A 16,177-nucleotide genomic window follows, 5' to 3' on the forward strand; every position below is an offset into this window, starting at 1 on the left:
GCATGGATATGTTTGTTACCTTTTTGGTGGTAATGACTTACTTCTCTGGTGTATTCGTATTCCACAACATATAAGATTGTGAATTTTGAAAAAAAAAAGACATGTTAAGGTTTTTTTCTTCATAGGCTTTATTTTTTAGAGCAGTTTCAGGTTCACAGCAAATTTGAGCTGAAAGTACACAGAAGTCCCGACATGCCCTGCCCCCTCACCTGCACAGCCTCCCTCCACTCTCAACATCCCCCCTGCCAACCCGGAGTGGGACGTTTGATACATCCTGTGAACCTATATTGCCACATCTTTATCACCCAAAGTCCATATTTACATTAGGGTTTATTCTTGGTGTTATACATTCTACATGGCAAGTTTTTATCACTAAAACGTTAAATTTTTATTTTCAGAATTTTTAGCTTTCAAGTCTGAAGATTCTAATTAAAGGTGTTTCTTTATTTTATTCCATCCCTTCCCTCCCTCCATATGATTCTAGTGGCCTAATTTAAAATGAAAAGACACCTTATCTACACCAAGTCTTTGATAATTATGTACAAAAATCTCCAAACCCACTGAGGGCTCTTCTTAAGTTCTGAGCATGGTTGTTTTTTCACTTGATTTCCTCCTTAGTTATTGTTTGAAGCTCCTTGAAGAATCCCATGAGGAGGGAGCATATGTTTGCAGAATGACCAGATGGAGTAATTCCAGAGCAGAAATTGAGGGCCAGTTAGACTAGCGCTTTTCAGACTTCACTGGGCCCATGAATCATCTGGCACCTTGCTACTGTTGATTCGGTTGCAGGACATTTGGGGTGGGCCCCAGGACTCCGCATTTCTATCAGGCTCCCAGGCGGTGCCGTTGCTGCTGAACCACACTTGGAGGAGTAGCAGGGTGTTAGATTACGTGTCTCAGTTGTGTAACTTCACTTAAATGAAAGAATTCATGAGATTTGGGGCTTCCTCTGTGTTTTTCCCCCAGTGTGCAAAGGGGCCAAGGCAGATATTGTATTCTTGACTGATGCCTCCTGGAGTATCGGGGATGATAATTTTAACAAAGTTGTAAAATTCATCTTCAATACTGTGGGAGCCTTTGATGAAATCAGTCCTGCTGGAATTCAGGTGGGTGTCGTTTCAAAGGTTATTCATCTGTAATGTCTTGCTATTTCCTTTAAACTTTTAAGTAGAAAGACTTTTCCATATAAACTCCATTTTGACTTTGTTATTTTCTCTTTTCTTTACACATAGACTTTTGGGAAGGACTTGGGTGCAAACGATAAATAAATAGAAAAATAAATATTCCTCTAGGTATTCTCTTGGCGAGATGATATTCCTGTTGCAGAATTTAGGGGAGTCTAACTCTAACTTCCTGCTTAAATCTTTTGACAATGATACAGTTTCCTGAAAGGTCATTTTATGTTCTGGAAGTTAAATGCATTGTGATTGTCGTACCCGTTAAGGCAGGAGATTCAGTGATGGATAGTGACTGGAGGGGCTGTGTGGAACCCTACTGCTCCCTCTATCATGACATTGCAGATATTACCTGAACCAGAAGAAGAAAGGCCATTGTTAACTCAAAGGGAAATTAATTTGTTTTCCTACAATGATAACTACCAATTATCTTGCTTTGGAATCACTCCAAATTTATTGCTTTTACTAGAGTGGGAACTTAGAAAAATTAATCCTTCCATGACACACCTCAAAGAATAATTCCTCGCTTAGCTCTGACCCACCAGTAAAGCTGAGAATCTCCTCCACTCCCAACATACCCCTGGACTCAGGGCCGATGGCTCTGTTACTTACTACCTGGATTCTGCAACCTCGAAGACCCACTTCAATTCCACCCTTTCTGGCGAGGCTTCCTTGATAGTTTTAGGCATTTCAGACTCCTGAAGGGTTTTGTTTATGTTGCTGTTACGGCACGTATCTCTTTATATTGTCAATATTTGTGTGATTCTCTTCTGTCTAAATCATTGACTCCTTAAGGCAAGAGACTGTATTGTGTTATTATTTTTCTGAATCCTCTTTCCCTTCCCATTTCTCTTGGTGAAGTTTCTTCTTTATTTAGGCAGGTACATCTTAGAGATGTTATGAAAATAAGAGATTTTTGACATAAATCACAAATAATTTCATAAACAAATCATGTCTTCTTTTATGCAATAATGCTTTGTGGAATATGTTAAATTTCAAATCCCCAAATAATTCTGTAGATGTTATTCCAACCCAAGAAGAGTAAAATGTCAGGCTAGTTACAGTCTTAAAGTGTGAGCAAGTAAGCCTTTTTTGAAATCCTTTTAGAAATTAAGATTTCTGATAAAAAATAAGAAAAAAAGCTACCATATTTTATTAACTTCTGTGTGCCAGCTACTTTGTATACATGATTCTCATTCCTTAAACTGGCCATAGAAGTAAGTATAATTATCTCCATTTTACTGATAAAAAACAAAGGCCCAGAGATGTTGGGAACCTACCCAATGTCACAAAGCTATTAACTGGCAGCGCTAGGATTTGAGCCCATTGAATCCCGACTATAAAGCTTTTATTCTTTCCACTGAATCACACTGTCACTGAATTGGTGACGAGTGCTGATTATTATCACTCATGTGCCATTTTTATATTACAATGAAGAATAGATGTGGTCAGTGAGAAGGGTCAGTTGTCTGAGAAGCAATTGCTTAGCCAGTATTTGAGCTCAAGATGGTATGTTCTCATTTCTGATCTTGGAATCTCATTGCTCTCCAGCTTTACCCATCCCTTCTTACATCCTAGAGAATAAATACAGTGCATGTACATTATTCATATCAATTACTGACACTTTCATTGAAGATCAGAAATCAGAGAATTTAGTGAAACAACAGTAGTCAGTGTTATAATATTAGCTATAAAGAGCATACCATATTCTGTCAGGTCTAATAGACTTCTTTTTCCCATTATGCAGCTAGAAGAATCACTTGACAATTGAAACATTAAAAGAGGCGACTTACCCTCACCACCAAACCGCCTTTCCTTTCAGGTCTCATTTGTGCAGTACAGCGACGAGGTCAAGTCTGAGTTTAAGCTGAACACGTACAACGACAAGGCCCTGGCCCTCGGGGCCCTCCAGAATATCCGGTACAGAGGAGGAAACACAAGAACAGGTACAGTTCATCAGCGTGTACATAGACCTTTACTCTCCAAAGCCTTTGGAGTGATAGGCGGAGTGTAACTCTAACATTCAATTGCTTCTCAGTTGGGCGTGGCTAAGGGCACTTGGAGAGCTTCCACTGAGATGACACTAAAATGTTCCATGCCACATTCTATAGGCAAAGCTCTCACATTTATCAAGGAGAAGGTCTTGACCTGGGAGAGTGGTATGAGGAAGAGTGTCCCCAAGGTGCTGGTCGTGGTCACAGACGGTCGGTCACAGGACGAGGTCAAGAAGGCAGCTTTGGTCATCCAACAGTCAGGTAAGCACAAGCATGCATTTAAAAAAAAATTTTATTAGAGTCTAGTTGATTCACAATGTTGCGTTAGTTTCAGGTGTACAGCAAAGTGATTCAGTTATACATATACATATATCCACTCTTTTTCAGATTCTTTTCCCATATAGGCCATTACTGAGTATTGAGTAGAGTTCCCTGTGCTGTACAGCAGGTTCTTATTAGTTATCTGTTTTATATATAGTAATGTGTGTGTGTCAATCCCAATCTCCCAGTTTGTCCCCCACCTCCTTACCCCCTGGTGACCGTAAGTTTGTTTTCCACATCGCACAAGCATAAGTTTGATTCCTAGTGATGGCACTCATTATTTTCACAGTTTCAAACGTCCAGGAATGATTGCAAAAGACCAAAATTACTGATTTTACTTTAGTTTCTGTTTTACTCTGTATTCCGTACCCTTCTAATGTTAGTTTACATTTCATCATGGAATGGTTTGATAATTGCTCAGAAATGACATGGTGTATTCTTTGTATAAGACGTGCCTCAGGGTCAGTCCCCCATAGTGGCTGGAACCCTACACAACAGCAGTAATGGGATGATCCTCGAGCAGGCTTCCTGCCATAGCATAAATGAGTCTTGATGCTGGTTCAGTCCTATGCAAGGAGAGACATAGGTTTAGCACGTCCTGGCAGATGCAGATCCCAAACAGATTGCTGGAAGGTTCATTGCAGAGGAGCAGAGAGACCTCAGGGAGATATTGCTGGTGTAGATCTTGTCAATCAAACATGCTGAAAGCCTCCTTGTTACACTGCCCTTTGGATTAGTTATTCAGGATGATTAGAGATGAAACTAAGTCTTTATAGTTGCATGAACACCCCCAGTCCTTCAGGCAGCGTCCAAGGTGGACATATTTTAGAGAGAATTCTATGCTATGCCTGATTTATTGTGGTGTAAATTGTAAAGTCCTTCGTTACATGGAATTTGTCATCTGCACGTACGTAGGTCTTTGGCTAAAAGTGAGTCATGACTAGTGCTACGTCATACTGTGTCTTCTTACAACAGAGATTGTTCTATGCACTGATCTTTTTATAAGTTGTTGCTGTTACGTTAGGCACTTTGAGCAGATTCCTGTATATTTTAGGCTCCTTTGTGGTTTAACTTTGGGGTTATGAATGCTTGCTTCTCAAGTTACCTTATTTATATCTAATTATGTAACTAATTCTACTGTTGAATTAAGCTTTTGGAGTGAAAACTTTGTTTATTTGTATTAGCCTAAATAAGTGAAAGTTTATTGCCAGTGGGACTTGTAGATTCCATTTTGAAAGTGGTCAAAGTGCTGACTTTGAGCCTGAGTTTATTGAGTAAATCAGTTTCAGGAATTCAGAGTTGAAAATGAGCCCATTGTTGGTTTCTGAGGCACATGAGCTTGAAATGTTAATGTTGCCTAAGACAGCTGCAGAATTAATGGGTATATTAGGACTGTGGATGTGTGGAAGGAAATAAGTACCACATTAAGTCATTCTGCTATTAAAATGTTCATCTTTTAATTGTTAAGACTTTATTTTAGGAAATCCAATTAATTGAATTTTATAAGCCAGAAAATAGGAAGACCTGGAAAAAGTACATGTTCATTAAAGAGAGTTTATGTCAATTAAAAGAACTTGTTGCATTAGCTGAGAAAATATGGCATCATTTCTGATAAGATTTTGTTTTGAATTGTTTAAACCATAAAGGATGGAAAAAAGGATGTGTAATTCTCTCTGTAAACACTGCTCTGCAGGGTTCAGTGTCTTTGTAGTTGGCGTGGCTGACGTCGACTACAACGAACTTGCCAACATAGCCAGCAAACCTAGCGAGCGGCACGTGTTCATTGTGGACGACTTTGAATCTTTTGAGAAGATAGAGGACAACCTCATCACATTCGTCTGTGAAACTGCCACTTCAAGTAAGTCATGACCCACATGGGTCCATAGTCTCAGTTGTTTTGCAAAAGTAACTGCTGAGCAGACCAGGGGTCCCCAACCCCTGGGCCGCGGACTGGTACTGGTCCACAGCCTGTTAGGAACCGGACCGCACAGCAGGAGGTGAGCGGCGGGTGAGTGAGCGAAACTTCGTCTGTATTTACAGCCGCTCCCCATTGCTTACATCACCACCTGAACCGCCACCGCCCGCCGTCCGTGGAAAAATTGTCTTTCACGAAACCGACTCCCGGTACCAAAAAGGTTGGGGACCGCTGGGGTAGACTGTTCCCTATCCTATATGAGATCAAGTCCGTGCATAAACAGATCCTGGGAAACCACTTGAGAACCTGATGAATCACTGTTCCTATTGAGATGATGCTAACTGTGTGCTTGTCAGAGGTCCATTTTTAGCCTTGAAGACGTAATGTTCCTTGTATGGAAATAAAGTGTTTGAATATATCCTTTTCCCACCATCCCAATGCCTGTGACATTTGAGAAAATTAATCTTCAACTTAGAAATGCATTTATAGAAGCATTCCGTGGGATGAAGGTTTTTCCCTGTTAGTAATCAATTGGTATTTGTTCCGTCAACATCCGTGTTTCAGGAGAGCCACGAGAAAACTGACTTGTGTGAGTGTGCCCTGTAGAAGTTCACTTGGTTCCCACTTGTTTACTTGGGTGTAGACTTTTCATATTATACCGAGACCTCAAGCTCAACTCTTAAAATACAGTGAAGGCCAAAAGATTGATTACTGAAGTTGGTTTGTTCCTCTTCTCCATCCATGAACTCTGAGTCTTGGGGTCTTAGATTATGGAGACAGTTGCGTGGCTGGTCTAGACCCCTGATCCCAGGCAGGGCTGTGCTTTTTAAGTGTTATGTTTTCCCCTATGAAACATTATATTGAGATCTCAGAACTCGGGTTAGAGGCGGCAGTAGTAAACAAACGTCGGTGGTTTACCGTAAAACTTATGCTGAAGCTCAGAATGGAATCACACTAGTGCAAGTGAACAGGGAGCACCAGCTGCCCCCTCCATTCCACGAGGTCCCGGATGCAGCCCTGTGCTGCCCCAGCTCCAGGGCCCAGGGTGAGACCCGCTGTACACCTGCCACTGTGAGGTTTGGTGGCCAGTGTGAGCCTCCATGGCTTGGCAGAGAAGACTGGGTGGCGACAAACTCCTCCTGCCCTTGCACAAATCTGAAGTTTCCTGGGAGAAAAGTTCTTTTTTTTTAGATTTCTATTTTTTTTTTCATAACTCACACTGTATTTTATTTTTACAAGAGATAAATCAACTGACACCAAGCATTGTAAATGGATGACCACAAGAAAAGCAACAATGATTGCAATTACCAAACACGAAACACACTCACACTATGTCATAATATTGACATTCAGTCCAGGAATCCTCCACTGTAACAGCTCCTTTACTTTGCAGTGAAAATTGATTTGTATATTTTTCACCTCTGAGTCCTTGTGGGATTTTTTTTTTTTATTCAAACAGAAAGTCACAAAAATTATAATCATCCTCATCAGTAAAAGTTCTTTAATCTATTGAAAAACATCTATAAATTTCCCCCCCTAATTCAATCTTACCATTCTTTTTTTTTTTTTTTAATTTATTTCTAGCTGCGGTGGGTCTTTCTTGCTGTGTGCAGGCTTTCTCTAGTTGTGGCGAGCCGGGGCCACTCCTCGTTGCGGTGCGCGGCTTCTCATTGCGGTGGCTTCTCTTGTTGCAGAGCACGGGCTCTAGGGCGCATGGGCTTCGGTAGTTGTAGCACGCGAGCTCAGTAGCTGTGGCTCGCAGGCTGCAGAGCGCAGGCTCAGCAGTTGTGGCGCACGGGCCCAGTTGCTCTGCGGCATGTGGGATCCCCCCGGACCAGGGATCGAACCCACGTCCCCCGCATTGGCAGACGGATTCTTAACCACTGCGCCACCAGGGAAGCCCCAATCTTACCATTCTTAAGAACGTTGTAAAATTCCAACTGGACTGGAGAATGTCCAGAAAACATGGTCACACTGGTCAGTAGTATAATTTCACGTACACGTGGAAAGTCTACACAAAATAACTCAGAAGAGGTTAGATTGATATGTTTTATAAATGAATGAACAGGTTTGTTACTTGATGTATGTACGCAGGTGCTTTCTGTGCATGTATAATGTTTGTATACCTTGTTGGTGAATCGTACTTAAAGAACACTGTGCTTTGCAGGTTGTCCTCTCATTTATTTGGATGGCTACACCTCACCAGGTAAGCGTTCATACTCGGGCTAATTTATTTCAGGATTTCAAGCAATAAGATAATTAAAATGACCTCATTTCAATATTTTTTTTTTCTGATGTAAAGGTTTTAAGATGCTTGAAGCATACAACCTGACAGAAAAGAATTTTGCTTTTGTGCAAGGAGTCTCTTTGGAGTCAGGGTCTTTTCCCAGCCACTCGTCTTACAGGCTTCAGAAGAACGCCTTTGTGAATCAGCCTACAGCGTGAGTGTGACAGCAGGAGTTCTCTTTCTTACTACGGGCCAGATGCTTTTTTGAGGCTTGGAATCTTTGCTGATGTCTTAGAACCCTGGTATTTTAGAATTGAGTCCTATGGGTGACCTGGTTTAGTTTCCTTAAGTACAGTTGGGTTAACTGCGTTCCATTGGGTCACACGGGAGACTAGGACTCAAGCTTGCTACTCTGAGACCCAGGAATCTCATCCTGTGTCTGCCATATGATGGATTACTGATCCTTTTGAATTTAAGTCTAGGATTATAGTTACGCTTCTAAGAGAGGTCGTTTAAACAGGGAGGCAACTTCTTCTTTTGAACGTTTCTCCCTTGGTGCAGAGGGACTGCATGGAATCAACGCAGAATGAGAAGAGGAATTCTCCCCAGTGTTTCCGACTCCACAAGATGAAAGACTGCAGTGGCCTTGCTTGTCCATGATCTGTGATCTGACAGGCAGCAGTTAGTTTTATTAAAATTATTTTATTTCATATATTTTTTGCGGTACGCGGGCCTCACACTGCTGTGGCCTCTCCCTTTGCGGAGCACAGGCTCCGGACGCGCAGGCTCAGCGGCCATGGCTCACGGGCCCAGCCGCTCCGTGGCATGTGGGATCTTCCCGGACTGGGGCACGAACCCGTGTCCCCTGCATCGGCAGGTGGACTCTCAACCACTGCGCCACCAGGGAAGCCCTTGACAGATCTCTTTTTTAAAAGGCTGAGCAAAAGAAGCTAAACACAAAATAGTATATTCCATGGTTCCTACTATATAGAGTTCAAAATCAGGTAAACTAACCTATGGTGTTAGAAGTTAGGATAGTATAGTTACCTTTGTAGGGAATGGGGGAAACTGGACAAGGGTACATAGGAAGCTACTAGGCTACTACAACAGGTTATGTCCTATTTCTTAATCTGAATGCTGGTTAGATGGTTTTTTTTTTTTTTTTTTTTTTGCGGTACGCGGGCCTCTCACTGTTGTGGCCTCTCCCGTTGCGGAGCACAGGCTCCGGACGCTCAGGCTCAGCGGCCATGGCTCACGGGCCCAGCCGCTCCGCGACATGTGGGATCTTCCCGGACCGGGGCACAAACCCGTGTCCCCTGCATCGGCAGGCGGACTCTCACCCACTGCGCCACCAGGGAAGCCCAACAGTTAGTTTTTATTGGCTGGTGCTCTGGCAATCTGTTGGGTAGCTCTAGATGTTGGTTATTTTACTTGATGAAAGTTTGTACCTGGGTCCAATAACCAAAATATGTACTTTTTATTTATTAGAATGAAAACACTTGAATGTCAAAAAATATGTGTTTGGCATCTTATGGAGGGAAAAGAACAAGAAGAAATAAAGTGTTCCGAAACTTAGGACAGGGTCAGACAATGATGCCTGAAATTTGAAATGCTCTGAGAAAGCTGACGGAAAATTCAGAGTAAAACCAAAGTTCATTTCTTTTAAGGAAGCACAGATTTTATTGTTGTAGTGTGACCACACTGTGAGTTCCTAACTCTTTTATGGTTAACCACACTGGTTTGCAGTTTTAGGTTTATCAATGAACCTAAGTACCCAGCATGTAACTCTGTCACCTCAAGATGTGATTCCTACATTTTAACTTATGACAGACCACTGTCCTCTTAAGATTCAGAACTTGTGGCTGAAAGAGGCATAAATGCAATTAAATAATTTTTTTCCTAATCACTCATTAACTAAAAAAGGAGAAAAATGGGCTAGGTGAGAAATGAATTAATATGGAGAAATTATTTTTAATGTGGAATATTATGAAGATGGTCAGTTTATGGACATACAAAAGGCATCGTGTCAGCTTGCCCAGAACATATGCTTTAAGAAGTAGGGCATTACAGAGTATTGAGTAGAGTTCCCTGTGCTATACATATGGGAAAAGAATCTAAAAAAGAGTGGATATGTATATGTATAACTGATTCACTTTGCTGTATAGCAGAAAGTAGCACAACATTGTAAATCAACTATACTCCAATAAAAATTAAAAAAAGAAAAAGTAGGGCAGCGTTATATTCCAGAAGTACTAACAGTGTGGTACTAGGACACGAAACCTCAAGAGACAGTCTATGCCCTCTGTCAAAATCCATGGAGGAGTTGCTTCTCGTCTGTCCAAGAGCTGATTTTTTTTGTTAAACCTCTTTATTGGAGTATAATTGCTTTACAATGGTGTGTTGGTTTCTGCTGTATAACAAAGTGAAGCAGCTATACATATACATATATCCCCATATCACCTCCCTCTTGCGTCTCCCTCCCACCCTCCCTATCCCACCCCTCTAGGTGGTCACAAAGCACCGAGCTGATCTCCCTGTGCTATGTGGCTGCTTCCCACTAGCTATCTATTTTACATTTGGTAGTGTATATATGTCCCTGCCACTCTCTCACTCCCAGCTTACCCTTCCCCCTCCCCGTGTCCTCTAGTCCATTCCAAGAGCTGATTATTAAGCCCCTTTTCCTACCTTCAGGAAGATAGTGCTATTAAATGGTCTCAGACAAAAAACCATTAATTCTGCTTCAGAGATTCCCCCAGAACAATGACTGACTCAACCCTAGAAGGACACATGGGGCCACATTTTACGTCTAACAGCCTTAGAGCCAAGAAACATTTCCTTTTAATTGAATCACAATGTACGTGGCCATAAAATCTATTATTGGTTTTGTTTCGGGGAACATGTGACCTTCTGGAGATTATTTGATTTACTTGATTTTAAGGGAGGACTAGGGAAGTGTAAAAACTATTAGATACAGGGAGGGCGCAATTAAAGCCTTAAGCCATCTTGTTTATGACCTCATACTCCTGATGTTGGAAATTAAATATATTTAGTAAGATTTACTCTCTTTAAATTACGTCCCTAGATACAAGTTTTATCACCCTAAAATCATTATATAGTTTTATAATTATCCATGTGCTTAGAAAAAATGATTTATTACCAGTAGGATGAAAGACCACTTGGCAATTTCCCAGACTTTTGTGACTTTATCCGATTATAAATCATCTATTACTGCTTACATAATGGGTCTTTAGTGTTTGCTATTTTGAGGTCATTCTTAAATTTTTCCCCTTCTAATATGTAGCCAGATTATTATAAATGGCTTCTAATACTACTCATGATGAGATTCTAGCCCAAAGATTTAAAATATCCTCTATTTCTGGTGAGAAATCCTTATTAATTAATTAATTTTGTTTCATCCAACAGAGATCTACATCCCAATGGCCTCCCCACTTCGTATACGATTATATTACTATTCAGACTTCTCCCAGAAACTCCCAATGACCCTTTCGCAATTTGGCAGATCACAGACAGAGACTACAAACCACAAGTTGGGGTGATAGCAGATCGTAAGGATTATAATTTATCTTATTTTAAGGCACATGCATGCATATTTTTGATTATGTTTTTCCTTTTCTCTTTCTTTAAGAACCTTCTGGATATATATATATATATATATATATTTACTTGATTATGCTTTTATGTTTAAAGTTTTAAAAATATATCAGTAAATATTTGAATTACATTTTATCTTAACTGAAATTATTAATTGTTTTAGAGAATTCTCCAACAAGAATTAATACTTTCAATATAGAGTGTCCATGCATTTGATTTAATAACAATTATGTGTTGATTACAGCTTCTAGCAAGACATTATCATTCTTTAACAAGGATACAAGGGGTGAGGTACAAACTATTACATTTGACACAGAGGAAGTGAAGACATTATTCTATGGAAGTTTTCATAAGGTAAAAACGTAAGATTATAGAAAAATAAATATTTATAGAAAAAAGTTATTTGTAGAAAAACGTATATGACTTAAAATTTAAACTAATTTAATTTATTATTTATTAAAATGTCATGTTAAACTGGTGGAAACATAGCCATGTCTTTTAAAAATAATACCTTATTTCAAAGAATTTGATTAATTCAGAGAAGGAAGTTTAAAACGATAATTCTACTAACCATGAGATAACTACTATTAACATTTCAATGTATTTTCAATGCTAATGTCTTTTCAGAATGAGTCGTGTAGTATATACAATATTGTATGCCCATTTTTCTACCTACCATTTTACTTTGAACCTTTATGTCATTTTGTTTCAAAAGCTTAATTTTTGTGGATTGTATTTAATTGATCAAATTATTTATTCTTTTATAGAGAATAGTAAGCTGCTTCTACCTGCTTGTTTATTGAAAAGTTACAAACATGCCAGTCCAAAAGTTATCATTAACTATCAAAATAATTAAGATAACTGTTTACTAAATTAACTTCTGCATGAACACATTTACAACTTCTCTAAAAAAATCTTATTAAAAGTTCTAAGATAAATTCTTAGGGGATTATCTATTCTTGATGATCTTAATTTTTAAAATCTCAACATCGAGGATAAATAGAAACTTGCTGTCAGGAAAATTAACTTACAGATAAGAGTGCTGAAGTTGGCAGCGTTAGAAATGAAAAGCACCGTCTAGGTTAGGAGTGGATTTTTTTTTTTTTTTTGCGGAACGCGGGTCTCTCACTGTTGTGGCCTCTCCCATTGCGGAGCGCAGGCTCAGCGCCCATGGCTCCCGGGCCCAGCCGCTCCGCGGCATGTGGGACCTTCCCAGACCGGGGCACGAACCCGTGTCCCCTGCATCGGCAGGCGGACTCTCAACCACTGCGCCACCAGGGGAGCCCAGGAGTGGACTTTTTAATGGAATTTCTTCATCCACTGGATCAAGTTAACAGGAGGAAGACTACTTGTCGTGCAAGTGGTCTAAAATTTCCCCAGTGTAGCTCTCAGAAAGTTAGTCCCCATACACAGAAGACAAATATTTCTGGTTCAATGTGATTCTCAAGTGAAAATGGAAGAACGACCCTGTACTTGGGTAGATTTAGCTGAATTTCTTGCTGATTCCCTTCCTGAGAATCTTGGCTTCTTTCCAGAATGTTCTTCTTATTCATGAATCAGATTCTTGGTGAGGATGACAAGGGACTCTCTTCATGGGGCTTGGAGAGGCCTCAGCAGGCACATTAGTGAGAAGCAGAAAGCAGTGATGGAAACACAGAGATCTCTGAGAATAAAGGCCTATTTGCTTAACGGTTTACAGACTTTCCTGGTAAGGTCCAGCAAAATAAATGCCTCATTGGGAAAGCAGATTCTAGACAGATATTACTGGCTTCAACTTCTCCTTGTCCGATAATAGATGTTGAATCTGGCAAAGTTCTTAGGAACTTTTTTTTGGCTCCTTGATACACCTATTAAACTTACGCTTGAATAACTCGCCCAAAAAGACTATTTTATTTTTCTTCCATACCCACTGAAGATATTAGAAATTCAGCCCTCTATTAACCAACGGATAACCGTTTAGGAGCTATTATTAATAATATAACTATTATTAATTTCCAACTTTCATTGAATGCTTCATTTTACTGAGCAAAATAAGGCAGTATTTTGAAGAGGTCAAGAGTGACAGTCATTAATTATTGCAAATCAAGATAATTATTTTTTGACATTCCCTTCTTAATTTGGCTTTATAGAGAGAGGTATTTGTATTCTTAGGTTTTACATAATGCCTCTTCTTTCCTGTTCTCACAAGTGTTCTTTTCTCCTCAAATTCTCTACCTTCTTTTTGCATAATGTCTTTCTTTGTTTTTACTTCCTCCTCTACTTTTTCATTATACTGTTTTCCCTCCTTCATTACCCCACACCGTTCTTCTGACCTACTCTCATTTATCCTATCTATTCAAGTACCAAGTGCGATCACTATTGGCTACTTACATTCCACTGATCCAAGGATTCGAACACTCTTCTCTCATTTTCCATGTAATTCGGGAACTGAAGTTCTTCAATCCTTGAGATAAGAACAAGTAGTTCTCTGATAGCAGCAAATTAGTGAGAATAACATACAGGGGGCTCTTGGGAGAGATGGGGGTAGCTTAAGTAAGGAATGGCAGACAACTACTGCTTCTGGAGAATTCTCTTGAAGCGTTTTCTATGTCTCCATCCTGTTGTAACAGATGACATAGATTCAAGAGAGAGATTTCTAATGAGACAAAGAAGTGGAATAGATGACAAATAAGGTTTTAGGGAATGGGAGACCTTGGGAAGGGTGATGAGTTTACAAGGGTGTTCCTATTTCTTTCTACTGGTCTGTGACCAACAATGCTTCCCAGTTGGGAAAGAGTCCCTAAATACTTGGGACAATTGTAACAGATGACATAGATTCAAGAGAGAAATTTGTAATGCGACAAAGAGGCGGAATAGATGAAAAATAAGGCTTTAGGGAATGGCAGACCTTGGGAAGAGTGATGAGTTGACAAGAGTGTTCCTATTTCTTTCTACTGGTCTGTGACCAACAATCCTTCCCAGTTGGGAAAGAGTCCCTAAATACTTGGGACAATGGTCTCCAGATAAAAGCCGCTCTGAAATGTAATTATGCATGTGTTTAAAATGCATTGAAACACACTGAAGAGATTGTAGCAAAGTATATTTCTAGCATGTGTTTCTTTCTGGTTAGCATTGAATGACAAGTGTATTTGGAATAACTTTGTTTCAAAAATTGAAAGTTTTGATTTTGAAATAGTTTTTCTGGATACGATGATTTTTCAAATAGTTTGTGAATGTTTGCTTCTCAGATTGTTCATATAAGAGCCAACAAATAAGTTTTAGTTCTTATTAGATAATAAATATCTTGGGAATGTTTGTATGGTGTTCTTCTTGAATTTAGTATCAGATGATTGCCCTAGGGGTATTTAAAATTATTTTTAGTAAGCCATATATCACTTTTATATAAAAGCAATATATAATTCATACTTACCACTTATAGATGCACTAAATTAGTGTTTTGGTGGTGATTCTATGTGGAAAAAAATATTTACTGCTTAAAAAAATCTCTAGAAATTGTCTTATGCTTATTTACTCAAAGCGTTTAAGGGAATTTCTGTTCCTTAACTTGGAGCCAAACTTTTCAAAGTAATCATCATGGGCTTACTTGAGTATTTGGGCTGTGATAAGTGGAAACTATGAGTATAACTATAAAGTCAAAGATTACCCACAGCCATTCTTTACATGACTGAAATACAGATGTTTTCTTAATTATCTGTACTAATAGATTTTTTGAGATTCTGAGTGTCTTCAATATCAGATAAAAAAATAAATCAACAAGATTATTTTCTAATAAGGAAATTGAATCTTGAATCTATTGATTTCCAGGGCTGAATCTCTATAGAAGACACGTGCCAGCTCTTTCCTGCGTTAGGTATCTACATGGTGTGTAAGATCTTTTTGGCAGGGATTAGCGACTAACAAATTAAAAATGGAATTTAGCGAAATCAGTGGAAGACATTCGAGGCTCCTGTGTCCTGAGTATAATAATATATTAATGATTTATTTACTTGTATTTGAATAGCTCATTTTTTGTAATTTATTCTTAAATACTTACTATAAAATATTGGCTCTGTTCCCTGTGTTGTACAATATATCCTTGTAGCTTATTTTATACATAATAGTTTATACCCCTTAGTCCCCTACCCCGATTTTGCTGTATCCCTATCCTGCCCCTCCGCTTGCCTCTCCCCACTGGTAACCACTAGCTTGTTCTCTACATCTGTTGAGTCTGCTTCTTTTCTGAATAGCTCTTTATAGTTTACAGAAGCATCTCATCTACTACAATATCTCTGGCCGTCTCAGGAAGAGTACAGAGTGGGGAAAATAAGAAATTATGCAAGTGTATAATAGCTGAAGGAAACTGAGACCCAGAAAGGTTAAGTGGTTCATTTAATTTGATGCTGTTAATAAATGACATTGACACGGCAACCTGGTGCTTGGATTTTTAGTCCAAGCCTCTTGACTTGGGACGAGAATAGCTGTAAGAACACATTTTTTTAAAACTGTGATCTGAAATATGTAGGAGCCAGGTTGTTCTGGGTAGAAATTTTGTAATGGAAACAAATGATCTTTTTAGGTTCATATCGTAGTGACCTCCAAAAGTGTTAAGATTTACATTGACTGCTATGAAATTATAGAGAAGGACATCAGGGAAGCTGGAAATATCACAACTGATGGTTATGAAATTCTTGGAAAACTACTTAAAGGGGAGAGGAAATCAGCCACGGTAAGTAACACATTTTTATTTTTCTTGGTATCTTGTATTAAGATTGAAATGACATTTTTAAAAGTAATCAGTGAAGTTTTCTTCCTCGGTGAGTTTTAAATTGTTTTATTTCTTGGTTAGATTGAAAGGCTGGAAAAGTTACACTGAGAAAATATGCTACTGACAAAACATGATAATGGGCTTTACTGCTAGAAACAAATTAAGTTGTCAAGGCACCAGAGAACATCA

General features: G+C 39.2%; 1 protein-coding gene across 1 annotated transcript in view; it reads left to right on the top strand.

Moving 5' to 3' along the window:
• Window positions 1-16,177, top strand: part of COL12A1 (collagen type XII alpha 1 chain) — a 111,762-nt gene that overhangs the window by 75,423 nt on the left and 20,162 nt on the right. The window contains exons 44-52 of the mRNA XM_060167334.1: window positions 967-1,106; window positions 2,998-3,121; window positions 3,287-3,430; window positions 5,184-5,348; window positions 7,573-7,611; window positions 7,708-7,846; window positions 11,056-11,198; window positions 11,489-11,598; window positions 15,800-15,949. Of these exons, the coding sequence (XP_060023317.1) occupies window positions 967-1,106; window positions 2,998-3,121; window positions 3,287-3,430; window positions 5,184-5,348; window positions 7,573-7,611; window positions 7,708-7,846; window positions 11,056-11,198; window positions 11,489-11,598; window positions 15,800-15,949 (1,154 nt within the window). The remainder of the gene's footprint in view (window positions 1-966; window positions 1,107-2,997; window positions 3,122-3,286; window positions 3,431-5,183; window positions 5,349-7,572; window positions 7,612-7,707; window positions 7,847-11,055; window positions 11,199-11,488; window positions 11,599-15,799; window positions 15,950-16,177) is intronic.

This window comes from Lagenorhynchus albirostris, chromosome 12 (genome assembly GCF_949774975.1).
Source record: "Lagenorhynchus albirostris chromosome 12, mLagAlb1.1, whole genome shotgun sequence".
Taxonomy (NCBI): Eukaryota; Metazoa; Chordata; class Mammalia; order Artiodactyla; family Delphinidae; genus Lagenorhynchus; species Lagenorhynchus albirostris.